Below are 20,134 nucleotides of genomic sequence, written 5' to 3' on the forward strand. Positions count from 1 at the left end.
TGAAAATGGTGAATTCCTAAAAACCCAACCCTCGGCTCCTCCGCGAGCAGCCCGTAGCCTGGAGGGACCCAGCGGACAGCCGGGCCGGGCCGCCTCGCACCAAACCGTGTCGGAAAGATGCGAGCTTTCAATGCCAAGTCATTTTTAAGCCCCAATCTTGCCTGAGACCTTTCTCCTCGTGGATGAAAAGAACAATTTTCTAGAGAAAGGCTCGTTTTGATTAAATCTGACATGCTGCTGATAACTCCATGCTAATGTGAAATAATTAACATAATAGCCATAATTAAAAGCACGCTAACAATACCACAAATTTATCACACAATTTTACTAGCTTTCTGCCCCTAACTGCTCTCTCATCGTTAATTAAACGTGTTGCCTTTTACAGAATGGATGTTTATACATTTCCAATATAAATAAATTCAAAGCCATCCTCTCTCTCCTTCTCTCTCTCTCTCCCTTTCCCTTTGGTCTCTTGCCATTTACAGGAACTTCTTGGCAGGGGCCCTGAGTGGCAGACACCTTGAAAATAAACGAAGTTTTGAGATGCAAATCTAAACAAGAACATTAAATTAGCCTTTTTTCCCTCGCCCCGAAGCGATCTGGAGAGGTATAGAAAGGTGGTGGGAAGTGAGTTGAAAATCCCACTGATTTGAAAATAGAAATAATCTGGGTGGGTTGGGGACCTGGGTATCAACTCAGCCTTTCCCACCTCCCTCGGTGGCGGCCACCCAGGCAGAGGCTGATCGTAGCTTAACAAACCTATGGAGATTGTCAAGAAGGAGCCGACTTTGGTTCTTGGGGGGCAGGAAGCGGGGTACATTCCAAATGGGCTCCACCCATGTTTTGTTTTCTGTGCTATGGAGGGAGGCTACTCTCGGTGGCGGACGCGCCCCTCACTGCGCAGAACCTGGTCCCATCTCCCGGATTCTAAGAAAAGCGCATCCGTGTGAGGGCATGACTCTATCCCACTTGCGTCCAACGATTTATTCAAGCCATTGGCACAGTCTCTGACTTGGAAGAGGAGGAAGGGGACACCTGAGTTTCCTCCCGCCTGGCGAGGGTTAGGTGGGCCATTCCCGCCTCCAGCACTCTGGCCGTGCCCCTCCTTTGTGCTGACCACTTACGAATCCAAACTGAGTTATAATTAATTTCCCCTTCGGCGTCATAAATTGTTCCACTTCTCCCCTCTCCGTTTCTTCCCGGAGAACGCACACAAAATCTCCCCTCCCCCGAGGTGTCTCAATTTCCTTCCAATCGATCCGGACTTCACGTTTCGTGTTTCCTGTTGCTAGAACCCTGGCCCCCTCCACCACCATCGCCAACTCCGTCCCCGACGGCCCCCCGTCCGGGTGGCCACCACCCAGCTGGATACCACGGACTCTGCCCGCCCCAAGAGAAACCTCATTCCATTCTCCTTTGGCTGAACCGTTTCAAACATTTGAACAGGTGAGACAGCTCGCTTCCATCTTCTTTCAATCCCTCCTGGGAAGTTTGCTTGTGGCCCAAGTAGTCACTCTCATAGTATGTGTGTGTGCACTCCTCTTTCTATCTCCCTCAGTAACCCTCTACTACTCAGAAAATATTTATCGGCATTTCACCCCCTCCCCAATATTTCCATTCCCTCTATCACATTTTTCTTCTCCCAATATTATGTCACTTTCTCTCTGTACCTGTCTCGCTTCTTTCATCTCACTTTACCCTAAGTTTGGCGGTAACTGACGACTTGTGGGCATTTAGCTGCAAAATGCAATTATTGAGCAAACAGGATTTACTTAGCCTGCAATCTAGTCGGCCTGGGGCAGGACCCTGCTCAAAGTCAGGCTCCCGCCCAGGCCCTTCCGCCCAGGCGGAGTCCTGTGGCGGCGGTAACCTCCTTCTTCCCACCTGAGCTGCTCCTTCGCCTCCTTCCCTCCCCGGAGGTTGCCGGCTGGCGCTACTGTCCTCCCGGAAGGAGGGAAGCCACAGCCGGTTTCCCAGCCGAGAATGTAAGCGGGAAAGAAATCGATATTAAGCGGATGGGCCGGTGCATGCGCCAGACGTAGGGGCTGCAGCCAGTAGGTCCTGCACGTCTCATCATTTAGCTAATCGAGTCGAAAAGTTTCTGTAAGGGCCAGACCCAGCATCAGATGGTAACACTGATTGAACAAGAGATTAGCACAATAGATCTCTAACCGAGGGGAAGCGTTGCTTTTCACGCTACGCACCGTAATTAATGGTATGAATCAATTAATTTGACTTTTATTGTGTCGAAGGAAAAAAGCGCAACAAATGGAACTGGCGGCTGGGAGTTGTTCACCCCCCACCTTCCCCCAGGGAGGTTACAAAGAGGCACCGGGGGATGGACGGTTCAGGCTAGGTCTTGGCCGGGGAGGTGAGAGGCAGCGACCAGCATCGCCCGGGGAATCCTGAGAGCCAGCCCGGGCGGGACAGCGGAATCCAAATTAGGCTCATTGAGTCGCTGCTTCCAGAAGACTGCGGAGGGTGGCCCCTGAAGCCGCCACCCTCCCCTGCGCGCACACACACGTGCACTGGTTCACGCGGCCCAGCCTCCCAGGCGGACGGTGGCTTGCGCTGCGCGGCCCGAGCCAACCACTGGGGCTGGATACCGACGCTGAGGAAAAGGAATTTCTGAATTTGTAAATTTCGGTTTCCTTTTTTGTCCTTCTGAGCTTCCTGTTGTGATGTTGGGGTTACTCGGACAGTTGCAGCCACGACCTCTGCATCTGTGGGCAGTGGGCAGCCAGCTCCCACTCTGGTCGGTTTTGCGGGTCGCTGTTCAGATGGCATTGTATAAACGGTTCGAAAGCCTGCGGGCCACAAAGCTGTGCAGCTGGGAAATCAACGCAAGAGATGCATTTTAGAGTCAGGTGCAACCAGGGGAATCATTTAGGTACAGAAAAACTTGGATGGAGCAACTGCCCCCACTCTCCCCCCAGCCCCAACCTGGAAAGTCCTGCGAAGTGGGGAGCCAATGGGTTAGTGTTAACAAACCCAGGAAATTATCTAATGGAGATGAGAGTCAATCTGTGTGAAACTGCCTATAATGAAGTAAGTTTACCGATTGGGGTGGGGTGGGTGTCTAGGCCAAGGAAAGAGAGGGGGTCGTTGGTGAGAGAGACAGATGGAGGGAATCAGAATACCGCTGTCCATCAGGAATTTAATCCGTTTCCTAGTGTCTCCTGTAAATATTTCACTAACTACTTGTCCTCGAACCTCCTCCCCTTTTGCTCTTTCCCCTGGTGAGGCCGGCATTCCCCTCTCAGGCCTGAGCGGACAGACTGTGCTGGTTTCCAGGAGCCCGCCACACCCGGCAAGCTATGAGACGGCCTAAAAATGAAGGAGGGAAGAGAGGGCGCGTCGCGGATTCACCGGTCAGAGGCACTATTCGGAAGTGCAAGGTCCACGCGTCCCAAGTAACGCCCCAGTTTTCCTACCATCACTGACTTTCCTTGCCAGGGAAACTCGCCGAGCGCTGTCGGCATCCTCCACCTGTCCTGCTGCTGCTTTCCGAGGAAGTTACATCTTGGAAGGTTTCTCTAAGTCTTAAGAGGAAAGAATCCGCGTTAGTGAGCAGCAACTGAGAGCCTAGCCCGCCGTCAAGCCCCAGGCCACCCCGGCTCCCAGGAGGCTGGGCCCAGCCACCGGGGAAGTCACACCACCGGCTCCTGGGCTGTCCAGTGCCGTCCCAGCCCGGACGCCGCATCAAATCTAAAGGCCCAAAGTCTCTTCCCAGTACCACTCAACTTACCCAGGCCGCTGCCAATCCCGGCTCCTTCCCCAGCACTTCATTTCCGATTTTTTTTTTCACATGCTAAGTTGTTTAACAACTCGGAGCAGCTAGTTATGGCTTCTTTATTTATAGGTTCCCTGTTATTTTACGTCGTTTTTATTTCACTCGGCAACTATTCTAATAGATTAATCAATAGCCATTTTCTGACCTTCGGGAACCCCAGCTGATGCTGTGGACGCGGGAAAAAATACATACATATATATATATATATATATATATATATATATATATATGCCAACAACGAGACGGGAAAGCCAAGCCGGTGGTCAGGGTTTGGGGAGGGGGGAAAGAGCGCTTCCCCTCGGTAGATGTTTCCACTGAATAAGCCCTGAGACAGGAGGAGGGGTCTGAAGTCTAATTTGCAAAACGGAGCCGAGTGTGCAGCCCTTACTCGTTAAAGCTAAAAAGAATAAAAACAAAACAGACTACTAAGTTTTTCTTTTAAAAGGGAGGGGTGGGAATCTTGTTCTATGCTTCCCAGTCCCTGCCAAGGAGTGCTGGTATAAGGGGGGAAGGGGAGGGGGGAGGGAGAGGGGGTGGGGAGGGCAGGGCAGAAAGAGCCACCAGGTCCCACCGACGCTCCCAGGCCCACGCCCTCATTTGCTCACACCCACTCTCCCTCACTCACACCCACAGGCTCCCTCGACCCCCGCGTCGGGCTGCAGCCTAGGCTGAGGTCTCGGGGCAGGCCAGGGCGCCCTCGGTGCCCGCGGGATGCTGGCGCTCAGTGCGGCGGGAGTTGCGCGTCCCTCGTCCCTTTGTTGACAATTCCCTGAACCAACTTGAGTTTGGCCGGCTCAGCCGTGGCCCTGACGTCACACGTGGTCACGTGGCCCCGCCTCCCGCTGGATCTTTAAGTAGAAAGTAATCTATCAGGCCAGTCCTTAAAACGGGACTTTCGACTACGGGGGCTTCGGTGTCCCTGCACCCCCTCCCCTCGTTGCCCCTGTCTGCGCCCTCCCGAGCCGCTCGGCGCCCGACGTCCCGCGCCCGCCTGCACAGCTCCTGCACCCCACCCCCGGCCCAGAGGCCGAAGAAGGCTGGCGAAGTGAGGGGGCGCGGCGTGGAAAAGCCGCCGGGGCTGGGGCGCCTAGTACCGAGCGCCGGGGACAGCAGGAGTTTTCAGAGTGCGGCCACGGGGGCCGGACGGCAGCGCCTTCGCCGCGCGATGCCGGGCCGCTGAGTGTGAGCCGAGCCGGGAGGGCCCCGAGCCACAAACGTTCCCTTCTCTCTCCCAGTACCCCGTCTTTCGGGGGCGCCCAAACCCCTTTCCCTTGAGCTCGGCGGCAGTTCCTGACGGCCCCCATCGTCCGCCGCTGCTTTCCCGCAGCCGCCACCAACCCCGAGGAGGGATGACCCTCTCCGGCGGCGGCAGCGCCAACGACATGTCCGGCCAGACGGTGCTGACGGCCGAGGACGTGGACATAGATGTGGTGGGCGAGGGCGACGACGGGCTGGAAGAGAAGGACAGCGACGCCGGCTGCGACAGCCCTGCGGGGCCGCCGGAGCTGCGCCTGGACGAGGCGGACGAGGTGACGCCGGCGGCACCCCACCATGGGCAGCCTCAGCCGCCGCACCAGCAGCCCCTGGTATTGCCCAAGGAGGCGGCTGGAGCCGGGGCCGGGGCCGGGGGCGAGGCGGGCGCGTCCGAGGCCGACGGCTGCAAGGGCGGCATTGGCAGCGAGGAGGGCTGCGGGAACGGCAGCGGGCCCGGCTCAGGCAGCGGAGCGGCGGGCGGTTTGACCCCGAGCAAGCCCAAGAACAGCCTGGTGAAGCCGCCCTACTCCTACATCGCGCTCATCACCATGGCCATCCTGCAGAGCCCGCAGAAGAAGCTGACCCTGAGCGGTATCTGCGAGTTCATCAGCAACCGCTTCCCCTACTACCGGGAGAAGTTCCCCGCCTGGCAGAACAGCATCCGCCACAACCTCTCGCTCAATGACTGCTTCGTCAAGATCCCCCGCGAGCCGGGCAACCCTGGCAAGGGCAACTACTGGACCCTGGACCCGCAGTCCGAGGACATGTTCGACAACGGCAGCTTCCTGCGGCGCCGGAAACGCTTCAAGCGCCACCAGCAGGAGCACCTGCGCGAGCAGACTGCTCTCATGATGCAGAGCTTTGGCGCCTACAGCCTGGCGGCGGCGGCGGGCGCCGCGGGGCCATACGGCCGCCCCTACGGCCTGCACCCGGCCGCCGCGGCGGGCGCCTACTCACACCCGGCTGCTGCGGCGGCCGCAGCCGCAGCCGCGGCGCTCCAATACCCATACGCGCTGCCGCCGGTGGCACCCGTGCTGCCACCCGCCGTGCCGCTACTGCCCTCGGGCGAGCTGGGCCGCAAAGCGGCCGCCTTCGGCTCTCAGCTTGGCCCCAGCCTGCAGCTGCAGCTCAACAGCCTGGGCGCTGCCGCGGCCGCCGCAGGCACGGCTGGCGCCGCGGGCACCACCGCATCGCTCATCAAGTCCGAGCCGAGCGCACGGCCGTCGTTCAGCATTGAGAACATCATCGGCGGAGGCCCCGCGGCGCCCGGGGGCTCGGCGACGGGCGCTGGGGGTGCCGGGGTAACTGGGGGCACTGGAGGCGGTGGTGGCGGGAGCGCTGCTCAGTCCTTCCTGCGGCCGCCTGGAACAGTGCAATCTGCAGCGCTCATGGCCACGCACCAGCCCCTATCGCTGAGCCGGACGACGGCCACCATCGCGCCCATCCTGAGCGTGCCGCTCTCTGGACAATTCCTGCAGCCCGCAGCCTCGGCCGCCGCCGCTGCAGCCGCCGCTGCCCAAGCCAAGTGGCCAGCGCAATAGGGATGCGAGGTTGCCGGGACGCGGGGCCCCGCGGTGGGCCCGGGCCGCGGTGTACTTCCAGGCTGGGCGCCCCGCCCCGGTCCCGGCCCCCCTGCCCAATCCCAGACTCTGCCTTTCCTCCATTTCCTGCCCCCGAACCCTCAGCACCGGCCTCCGCAGCCTCCACCCTCTTATGCACACCTAGGCTGGCGGATCAAACTCTCTGCGCCCGCCCGCCGGGAATAGCTTTCCGTACAGGTAAAACCGAAAACTTAATTTTCCAAAAATGTACCCTGACGGCATCTGCTCTCAGTACCGTGGGGAAGGGAGGGAAATTCTTTGTACATATTTGTATAAAAATTATTGACTTTCCTTTTGGGGTTTTTATTTTTTTAAGAAAAAACAAATTCAGTAGATTTAGAGCTCTGAACTTTCATTTTTTTTGAAGGTTCACTCTCCACAGTTTTATGTGAGAAAAATGTATAGAGACATTGGGAGATTTTAAATGTAAAAGAATTTTCAAAAGGCAAGAAGTGTCATTCTATTATAAAAGTCTGTTTATATATGAATGAATATATATGGTATTCTAAATGTTATTCCATCGTGTTGTACACAACTTTGTAAATAAATTTTTAAAACGCTCAGCCTAGTGTTTCATTTAGGTATCTGAGGTAAATGACGAGATTTAAAAATATTGGTATTACATCCTTACCAGAAATTCGAGGAGTTTGCTAATTCATAATTGATTGTAAGAAAAGTTTAATTGGACAAGGGAAAGAATATGCTAATTTAAATAGTAGTAATATTTTCTTTTAGTTTTTACATAAAACCCAGATGTGGGGCATGATCTTGTTCATAGCAATCCATTAAATCTAAATGACCAGAAATGTCCGTAGATAAAATAATCTGCTACTTGAAAAAAAAAGAAAAACAAACCTTAGTCTCAACAATTAAATCTTTTAATTAAACAAATACCAACAAATTTTGCACAATGAAAATCTCTCAAATGTAGATCTTGGTCATTAATATTATCTTTTCAAACGAATATAAATTCCAGACATAGCCCTCAATTTAGCATTTAAATCTTTAGTTTTTGAAATTACTTATTTTCATTCCTCAAGTGGAAGTGGTAAATAAACCCAGTTGATTGTTTAAGTGTATGTTATCGCATTTTGAATTTTGCAGTGGAATTGTATTATATTAACCTGATAGATAATACATAGTTTTATTCTTAAATAATGTTTTCAAATAAGATACCTCTTTTCTATGGCAATCCACAACATAATTTCAATTTCTGAACTGTTTCTTTGGATGCCTCCCCTCCCTCCAACTCGCAGTTTTTCTGAAGGCCAAGGAACAGTGTGGCCTTAATATCCTTTTTAAAAACAGGTGCACATCATCCCCTCCCCCCCTTTTTTTTTCTTAAAAAAAAAATACGTATACTTAGTGTGAAATTCGAGATCAGAGGGCAGGAATGTGAAGATGTCCTTCTAGAATTTTTCCCCCTAGATTATTTTAATGTGCATTTCTGCTGTTGCGACCTTAAAAGTATTAAGGTATAAATGAAACATCTAGACTCGGGAGGCCGGTTCCCACCACCACTACCATATCCTCGAACGGCATCAATTTTAATTATTTTGTAATTAATTCAGGTGTTACTTATGCGAAATCTCTTTTCAAAGCTGGAGCGGGTAGCAGTATTGTCAGCTCAACCCTAGGTTCCTCCTGTTTGCAAAACACGGCCACGATCCCTGCCGCTGGCGCCCACCTTGCCTCCTGGTCGCAGAGATGCCTCAGGGCTTCAGATCCGAGCCTTATTTCTCTGCAGACGGCGTGGACGGAGTCTCTTTGAAAGACCCTCACCAATACCGAATCTGTTTTCCTGGTCAATGGTAAACATTATTGTGTCTCAGTAAACATTCCTTCTGGATCAGGGTCCTAAAATAAAACAGCCTGACGGGAGTGAAATAGTTCAACTTGACAAACAAGAACCTGATAACCGCCGCGGAGCCACCGTAACCTTCGAGGAGAAGAGATTATGGACCACACAGTCTCCGGGCGGGTCCCTTCTAATCTCCTTTTACAAGGAAAACTAAACGGATCTAAATCTGTTTGTGTGTCGCAGCTATAAAAGTAACAAGTTGTTTCACAGTTGTGTCTGGCTAATCGGTTTTTACACAAACAGCAAATGGTACATGATTTGTGCAAACACATAGAGGTTATTTCTAAATATAGCTGACACTCCTGGGAAAAGGGAAAGGCAGGGCTTCTTGCATTCACTTTTAGCCTCAAGAAGCTGCTGATCCAAGGCTTCTAAATGACATTGGATAACAGGGGCCTCATTCCATCCCTGATCCTTTGTTACTTATAAAATTACTCGCTCATATTTCCGCGCATAGCAGCAATACCGGCCGAGCCTGCGCCCGCAGCTTGACACTCAGCCACAAGCCGCCGCTTAAGATCCGAAAGGCTTTTTCCAGCGATGCCTTGGCGGTGGGGTGTAAAGGAGAGAACCGCTGACAACTTCCAGCCTCTTAACCTTGAACTAGCTTAAAGATGGTCCCCTTCCTTTATTTCTTGGAGGGTAGGAGACTCAGATCCAAACCCCAAACCGTCAGTGGCTGTTTAAAGTCCTGGCAGATGTCTGGGAGACCCCTATGAAAAGCTCTTTTTGTTTTAAGCTTGTTAAACCACAAAGATTTAGAACGGAAGGGGAAATGCAAATATATATATATATATATATATAAAATGAACGCTGGCATTGGGTGGGGGAGGGCTTGAAACTCATATTTAATGTGACCGAACCTGCGCTCCAGCGACGAAAGGCACTAAAATTCCCTCTAAAATTGAGATTTAAAGGCAACACTACTGACACCGCTTTTTATTCCACTTAGTGAGGTTTATTTGTAACAAAAGGGGGAAACGGGTTGATTTTTATGGGGAGGATTTTAGCTTTCGGCTACACACTGGTTTGCACTCCCTCCGACACTTATTTCTAGAAAGTCAATCCACTTCCGAAGTCTAAGATCCTTTGAGCATCCCAAGGCGGAGTCCCTGAGTGCCCCCCCTCCCTATCCCCCTCACGCAGTCCCTTGGGGAATGGAGAGTGGATCCAGAGGTCCAAGAAAATGCGAACAAGCAAAATGCATGCATGGACTGTACAGGGCTCTCGCTGCAATGGCGCACGTGGCCTGTAGGGGGAGACGAGCAGACGGAAAACTTCCCCATTTGTCTCCGAGGGTCCAGCCTCAGCCCTCGGAGGCCTCTCAGACTCGGAGCACGCTGACACCCTTGCTCATCTTCAGGGCCTGGGCCACCCAGGTCAAATATCAAAGAAGCTGTTTTCCTTGGCCTGTCTCCTAGAAGGGACAGAGTCCCGAAGGGGGTTCGTCCTAAAGATTGGGAAGCAATAAAATTTAGTGATGAGGAAACATTGACTTGGAAGCAATTAAGAATTATATTTGAGGTTATTTATTTTACCTGGTTTATAGGAAGAGTCTTGGCAGCAAGGGGAACATGAATGGTTGATGTGTGTGTGTTTGGGGGTGGGGTCATTTTAACGTGGGTTCCTTCAAGAAGTGTCCTGAGGAGAATGGGATCTGAAAAAAAGCTAGATCCAGAGCCATGTATCCACCGGACCATCCCCACCTGTATCTGTGATGGTGGCAAACTGCAGCATAAACTAGTGAGGGGATTCCTCCTCCCTGGGAGTTAGGAGGTTGATGAGGAGGTTGGAAGGGCGTTCTCAGAGTTTCCAGGCTGTGCCATGGGTCTATGTGTGTCTATTTCATGGGAGGGAATGACAGGAAGCAGTGGAATCAAAGAGGCCTTGCACAGGGGGGTCCAGATCAGGCATTAGGCATTTCCTGACTGTGACCTTGGACACAATGCTTGGTTTCTTTCTCTTCATTTCCTTGCCTCTACAATGAGAACGAGGAGTCTGCTTGCAGTTTGGGCTTGCAGAATTAGGCAAGTCAATATCAGTGGAAAATGTTTTATAAACTGGTAAGAGCTAAGGGCACTTGAGATTTTTGGTTTTGTTTTTATGGTTTCTGGGCAGAGAAACAACTCTGTTCAAAAACACCTGCAGCGATTGGCTTGGTTTTGAACAATTCCATTTTAGGTGTGAAAAGCGTGTATTTCTAAGAGGTCACGTGACTTATTCTTGCCTCCTGCCTCATGAAAGGATGGAGCAGAAGAGGCTGGTCAGAGGGAGGTTTAAAACGCTCCTCCTCATCCTGAGACCTTCCACTATGCCCTAGGCCCGCGGTGCCATCCACCATGAGCCTGCACCCCCAGCTCCAGAGGCCTGGTGTATTTCTTTCTGGCTGAGCTGTCTGCTTTGCTGTTTGCCCCTTTGCTTCCACTATCAAGCAAGTGGGGAAACCTGAGCCCTCCGTTGATAGACTCCCATTAGTTCAAGAGGTGGCTTCGGGAAGAATTAAAGGTAACCAGATCCCAAACCCACAGAAAAAGACCACCCTCCCGTTGCCTCCCTCCAACAGTTGGCACAATTACACCCAGAGCCAACTTCTCTCTTAACCATCACCAACCCCTCCCTGTGCCCTCATAGGAATGTACAAGCCATTCTTTGCTCCCAGGGGCAAAACCAGCCAAGGAGGGCTGGTGCACAGAACAAAATTTGGAGTGCTGCAAAATAGTCAAGAAGTGAGAAAGCATTATCATCTTCTTTTTCAAAATAAGAATTAAATTAGTCCCCTCCCTCATTTAATGTCAAACTCAGACCAAAAGCCTTTCTTTTCCAGATGATTTTGGGCTTATGCACACTGCTCTGTCCCGTTATGGGCAAGGTGGGGAGGGAGAGGCAACACCTTCATTCCTTGTCTGAGTCCTCTAGGGACGAAATTTGGCGGCATCTTCAGAAAAACACCTAGAGAATACCCTCCCTCTTTTTTTTTTTTTTTTTTTTTTTTTTTTTTTTATATAGACCCAGAAGGTTCCAAGACTTCCCCAAGGTCACTCAGAAGCCCTGGTGTGAACTATGGAAATAGTCAAGAAAAATTATTCTCTGCCCAGGAAGGATGTCCCACTTGGGGAAAGAGAAAAAAAGAGAACAGTGGGGCAGAGACTATTGGGAAGTGTGGAAAAGAGAAGGAAAAATACAACTAGAGGCGCTCTGGGCCAAGAGATACTCAGCCCCGGGAAGGGCGAAGACCCAGCCCCTGGCGGTCCCGCGGCCCCGGCTCCGCTGCTCGCCAACCCACTGGCACCGCGCAGCTGGCCCAGCGCTGGGCGGTTCTGCTGGGACCGATGGCTCGATTCCCTTCTGGCATCATGATTTGGGAGGGGAAGAAAGAAGGCGGGAACTCCAGGCCCCAAGCTTCCCTCGCCTGGCAAGTCACCCGCCCCCGCCACAGCGGTGGGGCGTCTCAAGTCGGTCCCCACGGGCCACCCCTCTCCAACCCCTCCCACACCGGGTCGCAGTAGCACAAGCCACGAGCGCTCCGCCTACGCGACTCCCGATCCTCCGCCTAGAGGGAGAGAAGGGGGAAGAGAATTTGAATTAATCAGGGAGGAAGCCCATCCCTAAAAGGCACCCACTGCGGGGGGCGGGGGGGGGGCAGCCGGGGCGCAGTGGGGACGCTCCTCCACGCCCTATGCAGCTGCACCCCACTTGTCTAGGGAAGCTCGGGACACGAAACCAGTCCCCGCGTTATGAACCTGCCATCGCCGGGAGCCAGGACAAGTTTACTGCACTCTAGTTAGGCCACGTCCCTGACGAGTCTTAAGAGGGTTGTGAGGACTTTGGAGACCCGACCAAGGTGGCGGACGGTTAGGAGTGTCCCCACCCCGGGCCTGTTCGCCGGGCCGCCTATACGCGGGAAGGTGTCCTCTAGGCCATGCCCGCCCCGACCGCTCCCACTTCGGCGGTCTCGGCATTTGTAATGCTTCCTCCTGGGATCCGGCAACAAGAGCTGCTTGCAGTGCAAGTCTTACTGAAGAGGGGGGCTTTGGTTCTTTTCCTCCCGGCCTCCCTTTCACTCTCCTCTCCACAGATAGTAAGCAAGACTCAGTTTTCTCCAAAAGATCAACAACACATTTTGCTGTTTCCTCTTTTTCCGCAAGGGGAGAGTGCCTGGGATCGCAGGGAGCTTTGCTGTCAGCACCAGAGCAATCCTAAACCCTGAATTTTCTCTTTGCTATCAAGCTCCACTTGGGAGTCAGCACCTCCTCCAGGAAGCCTTCCTGAGCTTCCCAGCTCAGGTTAGTTGCTCCTCCTTGCTGTGCACAAAGGGGATGATCAAAATTATTTGCCTAATAAGTAACAAAGTAGAACCATGGGAGTGGGGATGAGGAATCTTGAAGGCTGTTAATTGAGTCAATCAAATCTGGCTCAAGAGTTTGAAGTCTGTTTTCTTCTCATTCCTTTTCTTCAGTCCCTTACTAAAAAAAAAATTATTGATTTCAGAGAGTAAGGGAGAGGGAGAAACATCAATGATTAGAGAAAATCATTGATTGGCTGCCTCCTGCACGCCCCCTACTGGGGATGAGTTTAATACCCAGGCATGTGCCCTGACCTCTTGATTCATGAGTCCTCCCTCAACCACTGAGCCACACGGGCGGGCTTTAGTGCCTTTCTTTATAATAAATACTTTTGTTGTTGTTATTGTTAATCCTCACTCAAGGATATTTTCTCCATTGATTTTCAGAGAGAGTGGAAGGAGGAGGGAGAGATAGAGAAACATCGATGTGAGATACATCTACTGGTTGCCTGTCCCTACCCGCCAGGGATCGGCCTGCAATCAAAGTACATGCCCTTGACCAGAATTCAACCCAAGACCTTTCAGTCCACTGGCCAAGGCTCTATCCACTGAGCCAAAACGGCTAGGGCTATAATAAACGCTTTTATAAACGCCATTTTAAAAGCATTTATTAGTCTCTCTCTCTCTCTCTCTCTCTCTCTCTCTCTCTCTCTCTCTCTCTCTCTCTCCCTTCCTCCCTCCCTCCCTGCCTCTCTCTCTCTTAGGAAGGATCATTTGAGAGCTTGCTTCCCAGCAATTGTCAGTTTGGGTTCAAATAAACTCACAAAAATTAAAAAAGAAAGACAGAGAGAGAGAGAGAAAGAGAGAGAGAGAGAGAGAAAAGCATTTATTAGAAATCTAAAAAGTATAAGGCACATCGACGTTCACAAAGGGTTTTCTCTGCCACTGTGAAATTAGTTGAAAACTAAACTAAAATACCTAAACTAAAATACCAGCAATAAGTTCCATCTCTCACCTAATGGAGAAAACCCTTTAGAGTACCTTCTTCAGCCAACTTCTGCTTCCATTTTTCCAGTAGAAGAGGAATCACTTCCTCACAAAACGATCCATTACACTGAGGGCAGCCTTTCTTTTATAGGACCCTTTTCCTTCCTTAGCAAAGTATAGAGAATTTAAGAGTCATTTGCTTAGGTTTTGATATTAAAGATGATCATATTATCAGGTGTTTAGTTTCTTTATCTGGAAACACAAAGAATTCACTGTGGTTTGGCTTCTACATTAAAACTACTGTTGGTGGGGCCCTGGCAAGGTAACTGAGTTGGTTAGAGCATCATCCTGATACACTAAGGTTGTAAGTTCGATCCCCAGTCAGGGCACATACAAGAAGCAATCAATGAATGCATAAATAAGTGGAACAACAAATAGATGTTTCTCTCTCTCTAAAAAAAAAAATCAATAAATAAATTTTTTTTTTTTAAACTACTGTTGGTGGGGAAAACTGAGCAAAAGTTAAAGCTTTAAAAAAAGATCATGATTCTGTATTAAGTCAACATTTTCCAGGACAGTCAATGGGCCTTGCTCTGGTACCCACTTGGAGAGCCGTCCCCTAAGGTTAGGATCAGACTATACTGGTGGTAAAAGTCCTGTGGAATGGTGGTTAGAATCTCATGTGCTTTTTTTTTTAACCAGAAAAAAAAAGCATTTTTAAGAAGTTAAACAAATCATTTAACTTCTCTTTCATTGCTGTAACCATTGACATAAAAATTACCTCTTCTCTGTCAATCATCCAAATCATTCACCATATGAATTTAGGAACTTAGATGTTTCCCTGGGAAATATTCATATAGATTCTACTATTTCATATAGAGAAGAAGAAAAAAGAAGGGAACCCAGATTATTTGGCCACTGCCCTCCAATTGGGATCAAGACAGTTAAGCTCTTTAGTGTATACACTTAATGTATTTTTTAATTTTTATTTATTGATTTTTAGAGACAGCAGAAGGGAGGAAAGAGAGAGAAAGAAACATCAGTTTGCTGTTCCACTTATTTATGCATTCATTGGTTGAGTCTTACATGTGTTCTGACTGGAGATCAAACCTGCAACCTTGGCGTATCAGGACCATTTGTTAGAGCAGGGCTCTGTATTTTTTATTTTTTACTTTTATTATTATTTTTTTTTGCAAATTTATATCTAGTTTGTGTGGTCCCTATTGATTTAGTCTTTTGTATAGCCCAGTTAGCTTCTCTGCCATTGTTACAGATCAGACCAGTAAACCATCTTTCAAATTCTACCATCTTGCAAATGTAAATGTTGGTTACAAGAGCAAGGTGGTATCAAGACGAGCACAAATTAATCACAACCACTGTGAAGCACCTGCTTTATTGATGGTATTTCAACAGCGTCACTTTTCCACATACATCAGGAACTATGACTGTATGATAAAGTCGCTCTTGTTACTGGGGGAATTGAGTGCAAGAGTTAATAGATTGGATTAAAAGACAAGACTAATTCCTAGTCCTAGTCTTAACATTGAACTTGGAAATATTTGATGGACTCTATATTTGCCCACAACCACTGCTAAAAATTTAGCTGAGAGAAAAAGAGGACAGAGAGGAATTATAGTATTATAACTATCATTTCAAAATTTTAGCCAACAGATCTTTTTGAGTAACTTTAAAAATTTAGAGATTTTTGAAACCTTAATTTTACCTTTGTCTTGATTTAAGATCTCTACTCTTCCAAGATATCTGTCATTCAGATCTCCAGCACTTTGATGACTCCTTTACTCTGATATTGCTAGTTTATATTACAGTTCAAGGTAGGAGACTGAATCACCCCCTCTACCACCACCCATGGGTTCCATGAGTAACTTGAAGAAGCCCTACAGGAGACTGTTAGTGAATCAATCCATCCTCCACTTTGGGAACCATTGTTCTAGTACAGGATATTCAATATACATACTTAATGGATTACATTTATTTATCTGTTGCTTTAAAATATTCTTACATAAGTGACATGAAGTGTGAGAAAAAACTTTATTGTTACAAAAGCTGAAAACATACTGTGTTTTCAAAAATGATTTGTTTGCTAGAGAGGGTTTATAATTTGAGACTAGAATGATATTCTGCAAAGAGCATGGGCTTTGGATATGATCATCCTAGGGTCAAATCTTATTTCTACCATTTCTTAACTGTGAACTTGATCAAAGTTATTTGGTCTCTCTGAATCTCAGTCTTCTTCATTATAAAATGGGGAATGTAATATAAATTTCTAATGATAATGTATTTGGAGTACTCAAAAATGGTGACCATTATTGCTTTACAGTTTTGCTGATTTTATAGCAGTCATATTTTCATGAAGCTACCTTTATTTTTTTCTCTGATATATACCAATAGTTGTCACATTTCATATTTAAAAATGAAGTTGCTGAGACCACTGTTCCTTCCATCTGTTTGAGCTAGGTATCATTTTTGTGTTCTCAGAACTTAACAAATGTGAAACAATTTACTCTGTAGTGCCACTTGGTAAATCATTTTTTCACTTCCAGGGCATTTTTCAGTCTTAGGGATGAGAGATCTTGACAATAGTCATTAAAGATATGATGGCACTTTCACAAGAACAAGGACATGTGCCTTATGTCTTTGCTGAGCTCTGGTCTAGGTGGACTACTTCTAACATTTTTCTAGATCTACACTAAGATTTCACTAGAAGTTGCTACCTGCCTAGATTGGATCTGATTAGGCAGATACATCATTCTGAACTTGCAAAGACCACCTCGGTTATACTATCAGCTTAATGGGAGGATGTGATGTTGTATAGTTAAAAGAGGATGGGAATGAAGTCAGCCCATTGGGGTTTGCTGCCTGGTGACAAGTGGCTGAGTCACTTGAAACTGTAAACCTCAGATCATGATAATCTAGTGGAGACATTAAATGTCTGTTTAGTTTACTCAAATTAAACCAAATGAGAAAGAGAGAGAAGAGAGAGAGAGAGAGAGAGAGAGAGAGAGAGAGAGAGAGAGAGAGAATTAATGAATGAATGACCATTTAAATATTAAGTTGCCCTGAGTTCTATTCAATGGCCACGAGACACAGGGAAATGAAATACGGGTGGTATGAAGTTAGATTTTTCACAGTTAGTCTCAGTTCCTTTATGCCTTTTACAGTGTGAACATCACGCTATAGAAAATGGGATGAGCCCTGGCCATTGTGGCTCAGTTGGTTGGAGCATCATCTCTTGCACCAAGAGGTTATGGCTTCAATTCCTGGTCAGGGCACATACCTAGGTTGCAGGTTTGATCCTGGTTGAAGCATGTTTGGGAGGCAGCCAGAATTTGAAATTAGGCAATCTCATTTCTACTCCTGCTCTTAACCACTCCCTTATATGGTACTGCCTCTTATTAGGCTTGTAAGTAGTTAATTCATAACCCTTTTCTTTCCCATCTAATTTAGAATTCTTTAAAATCAGTTTAAAAAAAGAAAGAAAGAAAAAGAAAATGGTATGGGATCTCAGTGTTTAAACATATCACCCTTATTTTTTTTACAACATGGTGCCTAACTGCAAGCCAACAATTACATCGAGAGCTCAGCAAAAGAGGCTCGACCTGTTCCAACAATGGAGAAAAAACTGACTGTTAGATTAAGGAAGAGATCATAGGTGTATTGTAAGGGCTAATTTAAGGGATTTTGTGACTAACTTTTATTGTTTGAGTTTTTTACCTGATTTCAGAGAAGAAGGGAGAGGGAGAGAGAGATTGAAGCATCCATGATGAGAATCATTGATCAGCTGCCTCCTGTACGCCCCTACTGGGGATTGAGCCTATAACCCAGGCATGTGCCCTTGACTGGAATCGAACCCAGGACCCTTCAGTCCCCAGGCCAACGCTCTATACATTGAGCCAAACCAGCCAGGGCTTATATGTTAATTTAGAATCTAACGGCTGCACGAAATGCAATTTCCATTGTAATTTCTGCCTTACCAAGGTTGTTCTTGGAATGAAATAATATATGTTAAAGTGCTTTGCAAAATTCATGGTGTTATAAAATGTAAAATGTTTCTGTCTTCTGGACAAACTTGGCCAGGAATTCATTTAAATTGTTTCTTTCTGAGTTTTCACACCAAAAGTGAATTGTAGCTGAAAACAGAACAACAATCACATCAGTAATAATGATAGGAGCTAAGAAGATTAATTGACCACTTACCACGGGTCAGGAAAGGTGTTTAGTACTTTAAGTGGATTATCTCTATCAGATACTGCATTGGGAGATGTTCTTCCTCTTAGATTTCTACCCTCCAGGCCCTCCTAGGGGTATGCCAGTTTCAAATATTATATACACTTTCTGGGAAGCCTTCGCATTATTTGTGTGTGTTTATCTGTGTGTTTGTGTGTACTCATCATTTTTTCTTCTTATACAGCTGAATTTAATAACTAAGAAGTGCTAGGTGAGAAAATACTTATTTCCTACCCAACATGTTTCCATGGGGATAAATTTTCATTAGAGAACATGTGAGCCTTTCTCTTCTACTCCTTCCTCCCCCGAGAGAGGGAGGATGGTATATCGGATTAGTGAGTTTGTAGAGGGAACAAGGAGGGCATTTGTGCATCAGCCACTCCTGCAAGTCTTGGACCTGCCTACTTGCAGAGCGGATGCATTGATTTTCAGCCGCTGCCATGCCATGGCCTTAGCATGTGCTCTGTGCTGTGGTTGACGTCGGCAACTGCTTTTTGGTGCCTGTGACTGGTAGATAAGTCTGAGTAATTCAGCAACTATTAGAAGTCCACTTGGTTGTACATTATTTATTTTAGCTTTCATTAGAAATAGAGCTAATATGTCTTATCTCTGCTTCTCAATTGTTTCTAAATTTAGAAGGGAAAGAAAAGGCTTATGAATTAAACTACTTACAAGCCTAACAAGAGGCAATAAAGTAAGGGAGTGGTTAAGAGCACAGGAGTGGAAATGAGATAGCCTAATTTCAATGTCTGGCTCCGTCCCTCATCAGCTATGTTACCTTGTGCAATTTACTTAAACTCTTTGTTTTAGTTACCTAATCTGTAAAATGGGAACAATAATAGTACCTACCCTCGTAGAGCTGGTGAAAGGATTAAATGAGTTAATAAATGTAAAGTGTCTATAGTAGTCTTGGATGTAGAATAAGCATTCAGCAAATGTTAGCTTTTTGTATTATTGTATTAATACTAATCATTCAAGGATACAATCTAAATATTTGCAAATAATTTCCAAATTCATCTCCCAATTTCCCTCCTTAAAAATGTTGATTCACTGATTATGAGCACAGAGGCTTTCTACTTTGCTCTGAACTGAGTAATTCAGTCTTTTTTCTCCCTTTTACTCTACTTGCTATAATCTGCAGGAGTGAGACTCACCGTGACATTCCTTGGGGATTACTTTTAAGCTTCTTCCAGGAGGATTTTAGGCCAACCCACTGGGATCATTCTTATTTAAGAGTCCCATATTACTTTGCCTATCCTATACAATTTAACAATTAAATGTGTGCTGTCATATGTAATGGGTGCTGAATAGGGCAGATTAAAAAAAAAAAAAAAGACAAAATCACAGAATCACCTGAAGGGCTCTTCTTAGGGTGTAAATATGTTACTGTAATATTTGAGGGAGAGTGTTTAACATTTTATTATGGAAAATTTCATACAGGACACAGATAAAGGGTGATGAAGGACTGGGGTGAGCTAGAGGAGGTCAATGGGATGAAAAAGGGAAAATATATAATACTTTCAACAATAAAGATTTTTTAAAAAAGAACATATATGCTTAGCCTATGGATACAGACAATAGTGTGATGAGGGCCAAGAGGGGGAGGGGCTGGGTGAAAGTGGGCAAGGGGGCAGAGGGAAATGAGAGACATCTGCATTAGTGTCAATGATAAAAATTTTAAATAACAAATAAAATAAAAAGACAAAGAAAATTTTATATAGAAAAGTTTAAAGAATTTTGCAACAAGCACTTGTATACTCATCATTCTACCATTAATATTTTAATACTAGAGGCCCAGTGCACAAAATTCATGCATGGGGTGAGGGGAAGGTTGTCCCTCAGCCCGGCCTGCACCTCTTGCAATCCGGGACCCCTTTGGGGGATGTCCAACTGCTGGTTTAGGCCCAGTCCTTGCAGTCGGACACCCAGCAGTCGGACATCCCTCTCACAATCTGGGACCCCTCACTCCTAACCATTCGCTACTCACTCCTAACCGCCCACCTGCTAGCTCCTTACCGCCTGCCTGCTCTCTCCTTACCACTTGGCTTGTCACTCCTTAGCACTGCCACAAAGGCAGGAGAGGCTCCCACCACCACCACTGCACTTGCTAG

The 20,134-nt window shown here is 47.5% G+C and overlaps 1 protein-coding gene and 1 long non-coding RNA gene across 3 annotated transcripts; one reads left to right on the forward strand and one right to left on the reverse strand.

Moving 5' to 3' along the window:
* Nucleotides 1-2,222: 2,222 nt before the first annotated feature.
* Nucleotides 2,223-4,564, reverse strand: LOC308242541. Of its 2 annotated transcripts, XR_013959977.1 has the most exons (4): nt 4,419-4,564; nt 3,749-3,959; nt 3,435-3,542; nt 2,223-2,830 (listed from the first exon to the last, which is right to left on the reverse strand). It is a non-coding gene; the product is annotated as an uncharacterized lncRNA (long non-coding RNA). The 2 variants fall into 2 exon arrangements; XR_013959978.1 differs by lacking the exon at nt 3,749-3,959 and having other exon boundaries at nt 4,419-4,559.
* Nucleotides 4,565-4,892: 328 nt separating this feature from the next.
* On the forward strand, nt 4,893-7,090 carry FOXD3 (forkhead box D3). Its single transcript, XM_080654883.1, has one exon. The coding sequence runs from the start codon at nt 5,143-5,145 to the stop codon at nt 6,586-6,588; it is 1,446 nt and encodes a 481-aa protein (XP_080511009.1). The 5' UTR covers nt 4,893-5,142; the 3' UTR covers nt 6,589-7,090.
* Nucleotides 7,091-20,134: the final 13,044 nt, after the last annotated feature.

Source organism: Plecotus auritus (assembly GCF_963455305.1).
Source record: "Plecotus auritus genome assembly, chromosome: 2".
In the NCBI taxonomy this organism is placed as follows: Eukaryota; Metazoa; Chordata; class Mammalia; order Chiroptera; family Vespertilionidae; genus Plecotus; species Plecotus auritus.